This window comes from Chelonoidis abingdonii, chromosome 2, assembly GCF_003597395.2.
Source record: "Chelonoidis abingdonii isolate Lonesome George chromosome 2, CheloAbing_2.0, whole genome shotgun sequence".
Taxonomy (NCBI): Eukaryota; Metazoa; Chordata; order Testudines; family Testudinidae; genus Chelonoidis; species Chelonoidis abingdonii.
In genome coordinates, this window is record NC_133770.1 from 153,659,900 (window position 1) to 153,678,801 (window position 18,902).

Below are 18,902 nucleotides of genomic sequence, written 5' to 3' on the forward strand. Positions count from 1 at the left end.
AGCTGTAATCCAAATGTTATCATTTATAATTGAAATGTGCAAAATCAGCATAGTTTTCAGACAGGGAAGATCTGCCTAATCATCTGGAATCTGCCAAAATCGCATATTATAATATTGTAGCGCATGCAGACGTTAATCATTGCCAGTAATAAATTTATATGGAATGAATGCGATATTCCATTAGGTACTGATATACGACATGGATTTGATTATGTATCGCATATCGATCCGGGGTTGCTAATTATAATAAATGCTCCTAATCACTATCATAGATGTCTAAAATAATAGCAACCCGTATCAATATGCCAACCATAATACACCCATGTCAGAGTATCAGTACCATGAAATCTGCATAAAATACAATATTATATACTGGCAATTGAGCTAATCGTCCTGCCATAATCTCACAAACAGCAAGTTGCATACGTCATCATATTATAATAGTATCTGCATAAATCAGCAACCACAGTAAACGGGACCTACGTCTGCATGTTGAAACGCGACATCCGTGTAAGTCAAAACCACGGGCAGCCGCCCGAGGGGAGCGCCAAAAAGCATATGATTTGCATCTCGGTTCAGGCCCAGGCCCGGGGCTGGCCGGCGCGGGATGAGGCCCGCTGTTGCCCCTGCGCCTCCGGCGGCGCGGCCGAGGGGCCGCCTGCGGCTCTCATCGAGAACATCGACGGCCGGGGGCCGCGCGTTGGAAGGGCTCCGTGAGCGAGGGAGTAAGAATGGGACGCTGGGGGGCTGTGAAGAGGGGGGGCGGGTGGGGCTGTGAGAGAGGGGTGTGTGAGAGGAACGGGGGCTGTGAGAGGGGGCTGGGGGGCTGTGAGGAAGGTGTGGAAGCTGGGGGGGTCTGTGAGGAGTGGGGCTGTGGGGGCTGTGAGAGAACTGGGGGGCTGTGAGAGATGGGGTGCGTCAGTGGGCTGCAGAGAGGGGGTTGAGAGAAACGGGGGGCTGTGAAGGAGAGGGTGTGAAGAGCGCGGGGCTTAGAGAGAGCAATAAGGCAGGTGGGGCGTGAGGAAAGAAGGCACGGGGGTCCCCTGAGAAGGGAGCTGGGAAGGCCCCCCCTCCTCCCACGAGCCCCACCCACCCCAAAGGTGCTGCGTGGGGGCTGTGAGGAGAGGGAGGAGCTTGAGGGTCTATGAAGGGGGAGCTGGGAGGGCTGTGAGGAGAGGGGGTGTGGGGCTGGGGGGCTGTGAGGAGAGGGAGGTGCTGCGTGGGGGCTGTGAGGAGAGGGAGGAGCTTGAGGGTCTATGAAGGGGGAGCTGGGAGGGCTGTGAGGAGTGGGGGGAGTTGGTGCTGTGAGGAGAGGGGTGTGTGAGAGGAGCTGGGGGGGCTGTGAGGACAGGGGGGTGCTGGGTGGGGGCTGTGAGGGGAGGGCACACTGAAGGAACATCAGAGGGGTCCCTACATCAGAGCTTTGGGCTAGAGTGTGAGAGAGAGAAAGGCAAACAGGCAGTGACAGTGCCCTAGCCTGCATCACTGGCTATGGTGGTGTCGGTGTGGGCTGCAAACAGATTAGATATCTAAAAAGATTTGTTTTAAAGTTCTGTGTTGGATCTATCTTGTTAGCAACATAAGACCTCTCTATGCCCCTTATATTGCAAACTCTTAAACACATGAGTAATCACATTGACTTCAGTGGAATTTAAAGTTAAGGATCTGTGGAAGGGGTTTGCAGGGATTGGGATCCAAAATATTATCTTGGAAGCTTGGACAGCATGCTCAGTACTGTACAGAACAGAAAGCCAGAGCCCATAGTTGTGATCTTTTCTTTCAGAATCTAACAGTGTTCTCCTTAAATAATGAGATTATGGTTTTGCTTCATAGTGTTAAATTTAACACTCTAGCACTTTGCTAATTCACACTAATGGATGGAAGATTCGTTGCAAGTGACCAAACTTTGGAAACTAGTGTGGAACCAATAAAAAGCAAGCATAATGCATCTTACAGTAGATTGTGTTAAAATTTCTATCATGGTAGTATCCTGATGTCCCAGCTGAGATCAGGGATGTACTGGGCTAGACAGTACAAACATAGAATACAGTACAGTCCCAGACTCAGAGTTTATGATCAAAGGCCCCAATCTTCAAATACTCATTATGCATAGAGATGAGTGTTTTTAGAATTGTGGCCTTAAAAATTAAGGCCGACAAATAGAAATAGACAACCAGCTTATTTTGTTAATTCTAGTGCATCATAAAGTCCTAGTAAGTCTACATCCTAGGTATTCTTTAGGTGCCTCTTATATGTTGTCTGTGTCGAGTAAATGTATTGTTATATATTTGGTTAAAAAAAAAAAAGATAGGGTCTCGTATTGAGTCTCCATTCAACCTTGGAGAAGTGGGAGAAGCTGTTAATTTTGTGGTAATAGGAGAGAGTTTCTTCTGTATGGAGAGGGAGGTTACCAAAAGATATTTTTAGTGTATTTTTTTTAAAACAAAATATGTACTTAATACATGTCAAAACAATGGCAACTTAGCTAATATTGGAGGCCGGATACTGGGCTAGGTGACTAAAAGTCTGATCAGGCAAGGCAAATCCTGCATGTAGCATTGTCTCTATTTTTGGTTAGAAAAGTCACTTTTTTATTTTTTTTTTAAATTGAGCTTACCTGCAGGATCTGATAATGCTTTTCTAGCCAGACTTTGACAACTGCTCTTGTATTTTAATTTGTAGCTGTGGGCAAGTCCACTTTCTTAAGACTGCTGGGAAAAACCTTTCCAGAATGGCAAATGGCTACAGAACCTGTGGCAAAATGGCAAAAAGTTCGAACTTCCAGTACCAGAGAGGTAGGTATGACAGTGAATAACCAGAGTGAGGGTTTGTGGGTGCTGTGATACCCAGCTTTAGGCTTTTCAAAATTTGTCGTGTGATTTTAGCAGTGCTTATGAACCCTGGGGACCCAAATCCTCTCTTTATCCGCAGCGCAGCATCAGGACAGGCTTTGCTCATTGTTCTACTATTGTGCCTCAACCCTTCCCTGTAAGACAAGGTTAAGAAGGGAGTTCAGTTAAACCTGATGATGTTGTCACTGGTCTCTATTCAAGATGGTTTTCCTCATCCATAAGTCTCTTCCATCATTTGATACTTGAATAGATACATGTTTTTAAAGGGGAGATAAAAATTTAACACGCCAGCTCCTGTGATCTAGACTATGATTGCATCAACTGTAAATTCTTAAGAGCTTTAAAAAATAAACCCCTATTTCTTAATACAGCTCATCCAAACATCCTATATCCAGAGGACAAATATTTTTTACTTGCATTGAGTTCAGCTCTCTAATGGCAAAATAAATGTTGAGCAGAACAACCTGATTCTTATTAAAGACCTAGACAGAATCTGCTCATGCTCGGTACCTCTGTATTCTCCCTGATATTTCTTGTACAGGACTTACATCTTTAATTTATCATGAGCTCATTGTCGTGATGATGATTTTTTTTTTTAAATGATGTACATTATAGGCCCAATCAACCACCGCTGACCTGCAATAGTAGCAATTTTCTATGAAGTACCACAACTCTGGAGGGGATAACGCCTGCTCTCCTCCTTCATGATAAACTCCATGGAGTAACTGGGGTAGGCGGGTAAGGCAAGCATAATTTTTGTCCCCAGTGTTCACAAGCAGCCATCTGGGATCAAGGTCAAGCATGTGCCTTGTTGCCAAAAAGGCTAAAATCATATTGGGCTGCATTAGTAGAAGCATTGCTAGCATATTGAGGGAAGTGATTATTCCCCTTTATTCAGCACTGGTGAGGCCACATCTGAAGTATTGCATCCAGTTTTGTTCCCCCCCCCCCCGCACTACAGAAAGATGTGGACAAATTGTAGGGAATCCAGTGGAGGGTAACAAAAATGATTAGGGGGCTGGGGCACATGACTTAGCAGGAAAGGCTGAGGGAACTGAGGTTATTTACTCTGCAGAAGAGAAGAGCGAGGGGGGATTTGATAGCAACCTTCAAGTACCTGAAGGGGGTTCCAAAGAGGATGGATGTTCCAAAGAGGATGTTCTCAGTGGTGACAGATGACAGAATAAGTAGCAATGGTCTCAAGTTGCAGTGGGAGAGGTCTAGGGTGGATATTAGGAAACACTATTTCACTAGGAGGGTGGTGAAGCACTGGAATGGGTTACCTAGGGAGGTGGTGGAACTCCTTTCTTAGAGGTTTTTAAGGCCAGGTTTAACAAAGCCCTGGCTGGGATGATTTAGTTGGGGATTGGTCCTGCTTTGAGCAGGGGGCTGGACTAGATACCTCGTGAGGTTTCTTCCAACCCTAATCTTCTATGATTCCATGTGCGTTAGAGAAAAAAGATTATTGCTGAGTTTGCTGTGTCCAGTTTTGGTGTCAACAGAGAAGAGCTACAGGAATAATCTGAGGTCTGGAAAACATGCAGTAAGAGATTTAAGGAGCTTAATCTATTTAGTTCATCAAGGAAGAGGTTAAGAGGTGACTTGATCATGGTCTAGAAATCCCTTTACAGTGAGTCTAGCTATCAAAGGCAGAGTAAAATCCAGTGGCTTGTAGTAGAAAAATTAAAACTGGAAATAAAAAGTTGTACCTTAACAGTGAGGGTAGCTGACCATTGGAACAACTTAACAAGGTAAATTCCTCATCACTTGGAGTCTTTAAATTGAGGTTGAATATCTCTAAAATGCTCTAGTTCAAGGCCCTCAACTTTTCCAAACTACTGTACTCCTTTCAGGAATCTGATTTGTCTTGCATACCCTCAAGTTTCACCATACTTAAAAACTACTTGCTTACAAAATCAGACCAAAAAAATATAAAAATGTCACAGCACACTACTACTGAAAAATTGCTTATCTTCTCATTTTTACCGTATAGTTATAAAATAAATCAACTGGAATATAACTATTGTATTACATTCCAGTGTATAGCATATAGAGCAGTACAATCAAGTCATTGTCTGTGTGAAATTTTATTTTGTACAGTAACTCCTCACTTAACGTTGTAGTTGTGTTCCAGAAAAATGTGACTTTAAGCTAAATGATGTTAAGTGAATCCAATTTCCACTTAAGAATTAATCTAAATGAGGGGGTTAGGGTCCAGTGAAATTTTTTCACCGTGTGTGTGTGTGTGTGTGTGTGTGTGTATATATACACACATACATACATACACACACACAGAGTATAAGTTTTAAACAAACAGTTTAATACTAGTATACAGTGATGATGATTGTGAAGCTTGGTTGAGGTGAAGGAGTCAAGGGTGGGATATTTCCCTTACTGCTAAATGATGAACTAGCAATTGGCTGAGCCCTCAAGGGTTAACTCTCTCACTCTACTAGGCAGCAGGAATGGAGGGAGGGGAGACATCACAGACAGACACATACCAAGAGATATGGGCATTTCCCCTTTAAGTACCTGCCTTGTTAATTAGATCAGCTTGCTGAGACTGCAGCTGCTGCAAGCTCCCTCTGTCCTGAGCCCTGGTGTGTCACCCCATCTTCCATAGAGCAGGGGGAAGTGGGGTGCAGGAACGGGGGGGAGGGAGACACCCTGACATTAGCCCCCCTCTTCCTTCCCTCCCCCCTGCACAGCAAGCAGGAGTCTCGGGGAGCAGCTCCAAGGCAGAGGGCAGGAGCACATGGGAGTAGGGGGAGGGACAGCTGCAACTGCTATCCTGCTGGGCAGCTGAGGGGAGCAGGGAGCTGATAGGGGCTGCTGGTCCACCCTGGTTCCAAGTGCCCACCAGCTAGCTGCAATGGACTGCTCTTCCCGCAAGCAGTAGACAAAGCAGACAGTTGCTAAACAACTTTAGAAGGGAGCGTTGTGCAACGTAACAATGAAACAATGTTAACCAGTATGACTTTAAGTGAGGAGTTACTGTACTGACTTCGCTATGTAGCCTGTTATAAAACTAGGCTGAGTTGATGTATCCCCTGAAAGACCTCTGCATACCCCCAGGGGTATGTGTACCTCTGGTTGAGAACCATTGCTCTAGTTCAACTACAAGTTATTGGGCTCAAATATCTAGCAGAGAATAATCCTTTCCGCTGCAGGATTTCCTGGGTGAAATTCTCTGGCCTGTTATGCAAGAAATCAGACTAGATGATCATAGTTATCCCTTCTTGTCAAGGTTTCTTTCCCCGCTCTGAAGTTATGGGTACAAATGTGGAGATCTGCATGGACACTTCTAAGCTTAATTACTGGCTTAGATCTGGTAACACTGTCACCACCCAGAATTCCAGTGTCTGGGGCATTCTCTGTTTCCCCAAAACTTTGTCCCCTCTGTGGGTTGCCTTGAGGGACTTCACCAATTCCCTGGTGAACACAGATCCAAACCCCTTGGATCTTAAAACAAGGAGAAATTTACCATCCCCCTCCTTTCCCCCACCAATCACTGGTGAGTCCAGATCCAATCCCCTTGGATCTTAAAACAAGGAAAAAATCAATCAGGTTCTTAAAAAGAAAACTTTTACCTTTTCTTTCTTTAATTAAAAGCTATCTCTGTAAAATCAGGATGGAAAATGCTTTACAGGGTAATCAGATTCCTATAGACCAGAGGGGCCCCCCCTAGCCTTAGGTTCAAAGTTACAGCAAACAGAGGTAAAATCCTTCCAGCAAAAAGAAACATTTACAAGTTGAGAAAACAAACATAAGACTAACACGCCTTGCCTGGCTAATTACTTACAAGTTTGAAACATGAGAGACTGATTCAGAAAGATTTGGAGAGCCTGGATGTACGTCTGGTCCCTCTTAGTCCCAAGAGCGAACAACAACAACACAAAGAGCACAAACAAAAGACTTCCCTCCACCAAGATTTGAAAGTATCTTGTCCCCCTATTGGTCCTCTGGTCAGGTGTCAGCCAGGTTTACTGAGCTTCTTAACCCTTTTACAGGTAAAAAAGACATTAACCCTAACTATCTGTTTATGACACTTCTGATGCTGAATTCTGAGTCTTGCACCAGTTTTACCTGAGAATACCCTGCGGCCAGTGATAGGGATGGATAGCCTGAGAACCTCTTTCAGTGAGACTGTCTTCTTAAATGTGCTTTTTTGCCATTCCCTAGCAGACCTCATCTTCTCAGAACTTTGGCAACCTGCTTCAAATGGTCTATCAGGAGCCTTCTCGGTGGTCCTATACGTTCCAGACATACTCCTGCATGAGTCGACTTAAGGCCCAGCTGGAGCCCCTTTCAGAGAAGCTGTTGAAGACCCGGGATCCAGTGCAGATTTTTGAGAGATCTGTATACAGTGATAGGTACAGTGCTAAAAATCTCCAACCCCCCAACTGCTTCAGCTAAACTACGGTGCTTTCTGTTAGTCAGTATGTGCGGAGAAACATGGCAATGCCATTTAAGATATCATGCCTCTTTTATGGCACTTGGCCACACAATAAATACTGTTTGTTTTCTAGAGGTGGGTTTCTGACATACACCCCTTTTAACATCAACAAACTGATCAGAGAATCCTTACAACTATGTAAATAGGCACTTTTCTGATCCCTTTTACCATAGTATCACAAACATTTCTTATCGTAGTACTCTCTACATCACAGAGCTATTATGTGTGTTTTACAGATGGGGTAACTGAGGCACAGAGCCTAAGAGCCTGATTCATTGCTGTTCTGCACCTTGTGTTGTCACTTACACCAATGTAAAATGAATGTAAAATGCCATCAGAACAGAGGGGTAGAATTTCATGCTTGCCGTGCCCCAGTGTAAATGACTGCACAAAGTGCAGGGAGTTGGTGAACCAAACTCAAGGTTGTACAGGAGGTGTGTGGCAGAAGCGGAAATTGAATCCAGGTCTCCTGAGTCCCAGTCAAGTGCCTTAACAAAAGATCATCCTTCCATAAACTGCCCCAGATTATGTGTCTTTTGGCACCTACAGGAGCAGCAGAAAACTGTGGATTAATGATTGAATTCTAAGTCTCTGTGATGTGTTCAAGTATCTCAGAAATCAAACACACATTCAGGGTGTATTCTGGACTAGTGATGAGATGATAATGCAGTCCATCTGACGCTTGAATGGCCGAAAGTCCTACTGTCAACATAAACTTGAAACTGATATTTAAAAAAGAAAATCACATATGTTGTTAATAATAGGTCCAGTGGTAATTGGTGTCCTGTAAATACCTAAGAGAGGAAACACAAGAAGTAGTCGGATTTTCAGATTCAAATTTTTTTTCATTATTTTTCTTGCTTCCAATTTACAATGCACTCGACTCAAGGAATGAAAGTAGCCTGGTCAGTTTCATTCTTAGGTATACATGGAACTCTGCCTTAAAGGATCATTCAGGTGAGCAATAAAATGGTTGGTTGATTCATTTAGGTTAAAAAGGTCAAACAAAATTATCTTGCTGATACCTCAAGGATCATAGGTTCATGTAATATACACATGATATTTATGAATATTTCACATGATTTTAATTGGAGCAGTTCATACATGTTCACACTGCTTTCATTTACTCTGGTGTAAATTTGGAAATAACTCCATTGTAGTTACCAGTGCAACTAAGCAGACTTTGTCTGACATGAAGCAACTGCACTGACTGCCACCGTTTTCAGCAGTCCGTTTCTAAAGGACAAGTGAAAAGCTTAGCCAATAAGCTAAGGCCATGGCTACACTGGTGCTTTACAGCGCTGCAACTTTCTCAGGGGTGTGAAAAAAACACACCCCTGAGCGCTGCAAGATACAGCTCTGTAAAGCGTCACTGTAAACAGTGCTGCAGCGCTTGGAGCGCGGCTCCCAGTGCTGCAAGCTAAACCCCATGAGGATGTGGAGTACGTGCAGCGCTGGGAGAGCTCTCTCCCAGCGCTGGTGCTGTGACTATACTCACACTTCAAAGCGCTGCCGCAGCAGCGCTCCCGCAGCAGCGCTTTGAAGTTTCGAGTGTGGCCATACCCTAAATGTCCTTGAGTTCCAAGGACTAGTTAAAGCTGATCTGTGGTGTTTGTCATGCTGTTCTCAGTTTCATTTCCTGATTCTCTTGCATTAACTTGATGCTGTTGTGGTTGGTTTTCCAGCACAGCAGAAGAATGTTAATTAAAGCAGTTAATTTAAAGGTTTATATAAAATTCATTTAAATATTTCTATTCATATTATTTCAAAGAAACAATCTTTAGAACCTAGTTGAATATATATTTTGAGTTGCTAATTGCCACTTATGTTGCAGACCAAAAAGAACCATCCTCACTCATTTAATTAAAGTTTCATGTGTATACTGGAAGGAGCTTGATGATATATTTTGTAGCTCCTGTCAATTAATGGGACTTGCAGTGTTTAAACAGATGTTGACTTGAAAAATGGGAATTACAAGATTTTCTGTCTGCCCAGTTGTATGAAGTGAAGCATGAGGCATATTGGAAGTGCTTTGTCTTCCAAAGAGGTGTCTCCTATGATGTAATGCCTTCTAGGCTATTCAGAATATGTTGGCACTAGATCTGGCTAAAGGGTCACTTTTTCCAGATGCCTTGGTGAAGTGGATTGGAGGTGAGATAATAAACTATATGCATTCGCTGAAAGTGAGGGAAGTGTGAACATTACGTAAGAGTAGCATAAACAGTGTGTTGAAGCAAATGCTTTGGGTTGAGACTTGTGAAAGAGGGAAGTAATTCATGGTGTGTGGAAAAATATAACCCCTGATTATAATTCACTATTTAAAAAAAAAATAGTAGCTGGCTGTTTTAGTAGGATCTCTATAATTCAAGGCCAACATTTCAGCAAAGGGTTCTGCAGTAGAGGGTTTTCAGTGAGACTACTCCAAAGACTCCACCAAAATTTGTTAATCTTGAGGCCATGCTCCAAGACCCATTTCTACAGCTTTTGCCTGCAGGCAGTGCGGGAGGGAGTTAACACCTTTTGCGTTCTGGGGATTAAGCCCTTCTAGAACGGGAAAGTTAATGTATGATACCAATCATGCATTGCAGTCTGGGAAACCTATTTTCACTTAAATGTGTTGAAATTAAATGTCTGAAAGGATTGGTAATGAGTTAATTGAGCTTTTCAGCTTTAGGGCGCTGTTTCAAATCGTGCTTAGGTCAGTAGTGACCAAAAATTGTTACTGCCTTATGTCATGCTCAGTTGGTGGTCTGTGTGAAATGAGTTGGTGAATCTCTGCCTTGTTCCAGCTGGAGTGGGGATGGAGGGCCTCACACCACACCACACCACACCACCAGCAGGATTGGTACCATCTGACTTCATCATTGCTGGTGGTCTCAGCAGACAGGTAAATGACTTAATGGTCCAATGAGACACAATTCCCTTCCCAATCCTAGAGAAGATCTGTTGTATTAATTTAGGTGGAGTACATATAGGCCAAAGGTGTTAACATAACCCAGTCACCATCCAAAACTAAACAGTCTTAAACAAGGTTTGGTATACAGAGACCTCAGCCTGCTTAGCACCATGGCCCACTATTAAAAATCCAGAAAAGAAGGAAAAACTGTAAAAGCATTTGAAATGTAAAGCATTAAATAAGGCTTTAATTTAGCAACATTTCTTGTTTCCTTTCTCTTTTGCTAGAGAGAGGTTTAAAAGGAAATGTCCTTTGTTTGATAGTCTCAGGCTATGTCTACACTACAGACCTTACAGTGGCACAGCTGGGGAGGGATAGCTCAGTGGGAGAAGGGCTAGAGTGGTTTGAGCATTGGCCTGCTAAACCCAGGGTTGTGAGTTCAATCCTTAAGGGGGCCACTTTGGGATCTGGGGCAAAATCAGTACTTGGTCCTGCTAGTGAAGGTGGTAGGGGGATTCAGTGACCTTTCAGAGTTCCTTCCAGCTCTATGAGATGGGTATATTTCCATATATTTTGTTGTTTTTATTTTTTTGTACTGCTGCAGCTCCACCACTCTACAGTCTCCTGTGTAGCTGCTCTGTGCCAGGAGGAGAGAGCTCTCCTGCTGGCATAATTAAACCACTCCAAATGAGCAGCAGTAGCTATGTTGGCAGGAGAGTATCTCTCACTGATATAGTGCTGTCCACACCAGCACTTCTGTCAGTGTAATTTATGTGAGTTAGGGGTGGGGGTTTTTTTCCCCCAGACCGACAAAAGTTTTGCTGACAAAAGTGCTAGTGTAGGCAAAGCCTTAGATGGTATCCAAAATGGCAGTAACTCTTCTTTTTGGAGGAAAGAAAAGCTGGTTGATCTGGCCTAAAGCTGCTGTTTGTTGAAATCAGTTTTCGAAGAAAAGCTCTCTTGCTTCAGGTCTCTTAGGTGGTAATAACTCATCCCAGATTGTGTTTCGAATTCAGCTGGAGCTGACAGAAATGGTGAAGTCATCTGGGTCCCTCCCTGTGGCCTGGTTTGGTCAGAATACCTGTCATGATTACAAAGGCCCAAGGTTGCAGAAAGTGGTAGTGATGGCAGCCCTGATGACGAGCCTTGCGTCAGTAGCCTCCATTGGTTCTTTCAGTGTCCCCACCACACCTTCAAAATTCTCTTTTTGTAAGGACCCAACAAGAGAGCGATGTGTGGAATAGCCCATTTCCTCATTTTGTCCACCAATTAGGCCTAATAGCTGACACACCAGTTTTGGTTCACTAACATCCAGCTCCATGTAATCTATTTTTCACAAGCAGGATTTCAACAAGCCTTGAACTGTAGCAGTAGGCCATTTTTGTTTACACTGTTTCAGTTTTTGTCTCCTTTTTGTGCCTTTTCCTATCAATATTTGTTTTATAGGTTATTGTGACATCACATGAACTGTCATTCACTTCTTACAATTAAACTCAGGACTAAGGGTATATTTATAGGCCCTATTATCACAATGGGCCCCTACAAGTCAGGTTCAAGATGCATTGGCAGGGTAGTGCAAGAGGGAAGCTCCCCCTACCACTGTCCGCTCCATCCCTGTTCTGTAGGCAAACATGCCCTCATCATCTAGGGCTGACAGCCCAATCAACACAGCTACATTTGCATTACCTAGTCCAGAACTAAGACAATTAACAATAGAAAAACCCTCGAGTAACTGTTCTGCTATCCAGTGTGACAGTGTCTGAACAGCCCAACTTGTCTGTCTCTTCTCTGGGTACTGAAATGTCTGTGTTAAATCTATGCTGTCGACATAACCTCTTGGAGCAGGGGGTGTGTCTTCCTATGTGTCTGTGCAACGTCTGGAGCATTATGGATCTTACCACAGTTAAAATGCACTTTCTCATTCTAGAACTGCAGGGACTTTGTTTAGGCAGGTTTAATTTACTTGCTGTTCTCTTTTGTCCTTCCTTCCCTAGGTACATCTTTGCTAAGAATCTCTTTGAGCTTGGCCACCTCACTGAGATTGAATGGACCATTTACCAGGACTTGCACACCTTCCTCGTACAAGAGTTTGGGGATCGAACTGCTCTGCATGGCTTTCTGTATCTCCAGGCAACTCCAGAGGTAACTGAGAGCATGACTGGGAACTAACTAAAATAATCTCTAGTGGCTGCATTGAAGGTTGGCCTTGCTTTCCTTGAGAGGCAAAGGAACTCTGGACTATATCTGATCAGAAACAGACTGGGATTCAAGAGGTCTGGGTTCAACTCCCAGCCTTGCTATGTAATTTGGGTCAAGTCAATTAATCCCTGTGCCTCAGTTCCCAATCTGTATGATGATGATAACCCAGCAATTAATGTGGGGAGGGGTCTCTGAAAGGTTCCAGAAATGTGAGAGGGTAAAAACCAATACACCTAAGGACTTGTCTGCACTAGAGATTCCTGTGATAACCATCTTATTTACCTGTCCTAGTATAATTCTGGCACATCCTTCTGTAAAGAACCTTCTAACTTCTCTGAGCTTTCAATGTAAGGATCTTGAGACAGTTTGCAACTGCTCAAGGCAGGAAAGCAGCGAGTAGTTGAGGTCAGTCACTAGTTGTATTATGGTAGCTCCTGGAAGCTCTGACCAAGATTGAGGCCCCGGTGTTCAAGGCACTATATGTATACATAGTGAGAGACAGTGCAAGTTCTTCAGAAAAGGGACTAAGCAGACAAAACAAAGGGAGGGAGGGGAAACCAAGGCACAAAGAATCCAGTTACTTGGCTGAGCTTACACAGCAGATCAGCAGCAGAATCAGGAATAGAACCCAAATCTCTTAAGTGCTAATCTAGGGCTCTGTGAGCTGGACCACGTTGCCTATCCAGTGAGGGCCATTTTCTTCTAAGAACTTATTCTATAACCCAGAGGGAAAATCAGTTCCCTCTGTTATGCAGTGCTCACTGTGCAGCCTTAGTTCCGAACAGCTACTCCTTGCTCTTGTTTTTTAAAGGCTTAGCCCCAGTATATGGGAAACTACTTTGAGGGTTGGGGGAATATAGACTGCTTTTATGTATAGATGGTTGCTCTCGGGGCTTCCTCTCTGTGCATCACGTTGGCTCTTCCTGATGATGGCTGGATTCAGCTTCTTCCAGAGCTGTATCTGTCAACACTGACACAAGTTGCTGCCCTTCTAGCACTGGGCGGGGGTGTGTGTAAACATTCCAAGTATGGGGCCCAGTTGTGCTTGTAGTGAAGTTAATGGAGTTTTGCCCCTGACTCCAGTGGATGAAAGGTCAAATCCTTACACACCCACTATATGTCTGGCCCTAGACAGGCATTGTGACTGGTCTGTTGTGTGAAGCCATTCCTACTTTGTGCGGCTCCCTTTCCAGCTGCCTAATGCTGAATTTGAACTGCTGCTGTTGTCTGAAGTGCCCCATCCCCATTGGCCCCATCCAAATGTGTTTGAGTTTGCAAAGTAGACCTCACTGAGTCCTGTGGGATAAATGAGTGGGTCGTGCTAATGGAGGAGCTGTCATTTCCTCCCTTCAGAAATGTCTGGAGCGGTTGCACCGAAGGGGGAGGCCTGAGGAGAAGGCGATCCAGCTGGAATATCTGGAGCAGCTTCACACTCAGCATGAAAACTGGCTAGTAAAGAAAACCACGGAGTAAGTGACAATAGAAATGGCTTCCAGATTCTCGGCCATGCAAACCTGGCTCTTGAAATGGGTGAATAATATGTCTTCTGTTGTGCAAAGGTGCCTGTTTTAGTTTGTGGCTTAGCTCCCTACCACCATCCTGCTTGTATAATCTGGTACCTTTCCCAACCCTAGAGATCTCCTCCCTGATGCCTCCAGCTGTCCACCACCCATCTTCATCCCTCGCTTAGTCCTCCCATTACCCAGCCAGCTTTCTGCCATCAATCTTAATGACACCGAACACAGTCTTCTAGGGACATTTCAGCAGGCTCGTCCCTTTCAGCAGTAGGCTCCCCTTTGTTATTCGTGCTTCTCTCCATCACACCAAATGCTGTAGTTCCTTCCCAGAGACCACTCTAACCCAACTACAGTCAGATAGTCAAGGGGCTGCTGTCTCTGGGGCTTCTCCACTGACTACTCATTCCATCACACTTCCTACCGCACAGCAGGGTCACAGAAATGAAGTGACTTGCCCAAGGTATCACAGCCAAACAGTGATAGAACCCAAGGGTTCAGGGTTCCAGTCCTCTCCTCTATTAGGCATGTTCTCTTTTCAGATACCAATAGGGTATAACACAATCCATAAGAGGGAGGAAGCTCATCTACCTCATGAAAATCTGAGGTGACCCCTTCCCTTCCATACTCTTACCTTGGGTTTTACTTGTATAATGTGCTGGTAGTTTACTGAATCTTGGAATCCAAATAGGGTGTAGGTATCTTGCTCGTAAGCAAGTAGAGGGCTCTACTGTCTTAGGTGCTGATGCCAATGGGAGTGGAGGGTTCCAGGCATCTCTCAGCATCAAACCCTTTGCTTGGAAATCTTCTATTTTGATAGGGCTGGAGGGAAGGGACTTGTTCTGTGCAGCTGGAGGAGTCTTTTTTTTTTAATGATGGTGAAATTCTATGTCCAGCAGACATCTTTCTTATGATAAAATAAACTTACGTTGAAGCAGTGGTGTGACACATCTGTCCTGTGTCTGGGCATATTGTCTCTTACCTCTCCCCAGAGGTACACTAATAAGCCTATTGTTCAGTTCTCTTGTTGTTTTCTTCAGAGTCCACTTTGAAAACCTAAGGAATGGTCCAGTCTTTGTGCTTAATGTCAATCATGATTTTGAGGATGACCCAGCAGAACAAGAAGAGCTCATGAGGAAGGTAAGCAGTGTTGATACCAGCTCATTTTTGCTATTCATGTAAAATGCAGAATTAGACGTGTTGTGTGAGAATGGGGAATATTTTGTTTCTCCTTTGCATGTCTTTCTCCTTCTAATAGCCATCTGTTATGTACTGTCCTATCAGCTTGGACTGTTCCTGCAGCAATTTCACCTTATACTCTGATCCGGTTTCATCCCACAAGCTAATCAGTCAGGCGAGGTCAGCAATTGGACAAGAGATTTCCAGGTGCTGTGTATGTATGCTAGGTGCAGTGTATGTATGCTAGCTACTGTCTCCAGCATCCTGGCTTGGTATTAAGAGATGCTGTGCTGCTGGAGGTGATGACTTATAGATAAGACATAAAACTAAAAGCCTGATTGCTGTGAGATCTTCAGTGTCACACTTCTTGAAAGGCATAGTTTTCACCTCTTGCCCAAGTGCCATATCAGGTAATAACATGCTATCTGTGTAAATTCCCACTGAAGTTGCTGTGGGATACGATTTTCCAGTTTCCTTCCCTAAACCATAGCATTTTTGTAAGCTGTTAAAAAACTGACGGGTTTCACCCCAGAAGTACTGTATTTCAGTACCGGAGAAAAATGATCCCTCTGAATAGTTTTAAAAACTATAGCTCCTCTCATCCTTGAGGAGCCTGAATAAATAGAGGATGACAATATCACTTTTCTGATCAGTGAAAATACACTGTGAATTCTGGCAGGAAGTCCATAGTGGAGGTTTGTTTGTTTAAGAGCAGGATAATGTTTGTCCATTTTTATTATTACTACTTGTATTGTGATAGGTATCTAGGAGCCACAGTCATGGACCAGGAATCCATTGCGTGAGGCACGGTGCAAACACAGAAGATAGTATTATTCTTCCTTTTGTGGGGTTGTATTGATGTGGTGGGTGGCTGGCTTGCTAAAGGGGAAACGCTGGTATTTTCCCAGGGAATACATTGGTGGGATTGTATTCTACTAATATTGTGTGTGTAATGCATTCATGTAGATATGAGTCTAATAAACGAGTTACATTTCACGGACTTATTAAATATGAGTACATTGCAGTGTTACTGCCTGTCCTCTAAAATGTATGTGAAAAAATGTATGCTTGATTGTAATCTTCATGTGTGTTTGTACAGCACCTGCCACAATGGGGGGCCTTGACCTTGATGGTGAACTTTGAGCACTACTGCAATGAAAATAGTGATATCTTCTTCATTGACCCCTCCAGGTCAAAAGTTTTAAGACCTGCTAAAGCTTGTTGCTCTATCAGTGTTACTAAGAAAATAGTCTAACTTTGAAGTCCTTGTGATAATGCCTTAGCAAATAGATTGTTTTGAATGAAATGTAGAACTACTTAGGTTTTTGTTGCATGCTTTTTGTGCAGTCTGATAAATTTCACTTTTATAAAAGGTACTCTCTTTCCCTCACAGGTAAAGGCTTTTATAAAGACTCTGTGAGCTGAAGCTTTGCCATCTCCCTCCACTACCAACCCAGAATTTCTTATTTATTTGTGACCAGTTGGACCTGATAATGCTGCTTGCCATTAAAGGGTCAAACAAAATAATCAGCAAATCTGTGTGTCAAACTTGGAAGGCCAAAAATGTAACTGACGTATTTTAGTGAATTACACTTGAATTCTGTGTTTTTCTTCCAAACCAAATGTTACTTTTCCAGGGAAGGAGAAAAGATGTACAGTCACCCATGTGCATCTTATGGAAAGAAGATTAAGAACCTCAGAAATTTTCTGATCTTCCAAAGGGTGTTATGATCAGTGGGGGAAAGATGTGATTTTAGACATTATGAAAATCCCTTCTACTTATGCCACAGCTTAAGTATTTCAACCTTGCTTTCCTTTCATTGCTGAAGGTGATCTGCAGAAACCTTCTATTCCATTACATGCTGAATGCACCCAATGAGGGTGTTGTAAAGAATTATAGGAACCAATGGTCCCAATTCACCACTGCTCTGCACCCGTGCAAAGTGAATGTAATATGCTGCCAAATCAGTGTCAGCATTTCACACTCATTTAGCACAAGTGTAAGTGGTACGTTCAAGTCAGTGGAGAATAAGACCCAACATAGCCATTTTTGGCACTTCTAATCCACTCATTGCAGTAGAGGGCAAAGTCTTATTTAATATTAAGCCAGCTTCTCTTATTAAGTTTGCAACTTACTTGGTGTGTTTTCTATATCTTGGGCCTAATGATGAATTGCCCTAGTATCATCTTATCAGCCAGACAGCTGCTGGAGCCCTCGCAGAAGGAAAAGAGAAATGGCATACCATATATTGTTTGAAAAGTTTTTAATATTTCACACTTTAAAGTAAGCTTAATGATTTAGAATAGGGGACTGGAAGTCAGGATCACTTGGGTTCTGTTACCTTCCCCACCACTGACTTGCTCTGTTACTTCATGCAAGTCATTTAGCCTCTTCAGTGTTTATGACATCCTCAGATGAAAGGCATTTATACATATAATATGCAAAACAGATCCTGTTCTTAAAATACCTTGCAAAATGATAGCTGTTTGACAAGCTGCTTTTACCTTACCATTCAACCTGGCACCTTGGATGGGCCGACAGTAGTGCAGTCCACCCTGGGATGTAATCTGGACACTGCAGAAGCTAAGAAGGGGAGAAGAAAGAAAGACATGAATTTCAGTGGAAGTTGGCTGCCTGCTTCCCTTATTTTCCTTTTGAAAATCTGATCTGAAATGGAACGAGTTCAGCGGTGCACAAATTTGGCTTTGTCCATCTAGCTCCCACTTACCTTTCCTTGCTGAAACATACCTGAATGGATTTGTTAGAAGGTGCAGCATGTCCCTCTAAGACCATAAAGCCTCATAAGACCAATAAGTCTTCAGTAAACATGAAGAGACAAAGGAGAAGCAGGAATGATCTTAAGACAGGCAGTTTTGAAATACCAGAGAGAAATATGGCCTTGTTAAGACAGTAACAAAGATCTTTCCAACTGCTTGTGTGCTGAGATGCCCTTCATAATCAAGCTCTTGTGGGGCCATTGTGTATTGCATGAAATCCTGATCCCATTGAAGTCAATCGTAAGACTCCTGCTGTCTTCAGTAGGGTCTGGAGTTTACCTGTTGGTGAATCAGAGGGAATTTTGTGAAATGTTTGTCTGGTCACTTTTAAGTTGTAGACCTACTGTTAGGAACTGCTGAGTGTTGCAATGTAACCTATGACCAAGAAGGACTAAAATCAAGCAAATCTGTATACGTAGTTTTAGTTTTAGACCAGTTTAGTCTAAAGGTAAATAGTAAACTGTACAAGCTTATCTAGATATCACCTTGTGCTCCAAGGGGAACATAAATACATGTCTATAGATGTCTGCAGGGTGAATATTTGAGGAACAGCCACCTCATAATGTAAATTTGGTGGACAGGTTAAATTCTGAAGGAAAATTTGTGTGTATTTATTTAGCTTGTGTTAAATTAAAAAGTATATTACTTTTCAGCTGTCTTGTCCATGTTTTGGCTGTCTAGCAGTGAAAGGAGCTGTGTGGTGGTAAATTGCATCAGTCATGCAAATCAGTGTTGGAGATGACTAGTGACTATTGGCAGGATTGTCTTGTGGCTAAAGAAGTGGACTGGGAGGCCTGGGTCAGACCCACTGTCTAATTTTTTTGGGCCAGTCACTTAGAGTTAGATGTTCAGAAGTGCCCAGCACACTGGGTGCTGAGCTCATTAAACAAGTCATCTATCTTCTTTCCCTTTGCTTCTGTAGTGGGTGCTGGCCTCTGCAACTCCCAGTTGGCTTCCCATCAGGCCATCAGTGCCTGTTATAGTCTGAAGTGGGACGCTAGATGGCGCCTGACCTCCAAGCTCCTGTT

At 43.3% G+C, this 18,902-nt stretch overlaps 1 protein-coding gene across 1 annotated transcript; it reads left to right on the forward strand.

Moving 5' to 3' along the window:
- The first annotated feature begins 578 nt into the window (after nt 1-578).
- On the forward strand, nt 579-18,526 carry DGUOK (deoxyguanosine kinase). Its single transcript, XM_075062737.1, has 7 exons — nt 579-725; nt 2,683-2,795; nt 7,038-7,225; nt 12,199-12,346; nt 13,757-13,872; nt 14,958-15,057; nt 16,490-18,526. Exons 1-7 carry the CDS (start codon nt 608-610, stop codon nt 16,514-16,516), a joined length of 810 nt encoding a protein of 269 aa, XP_074918838.1. The 5' UTR covers nt 579-607; the 3' UTR covers nt 16,517-18,526.
- The last annotated feature ends 376 nt before the right edge of the window (nt 18,527-18,902 follow it).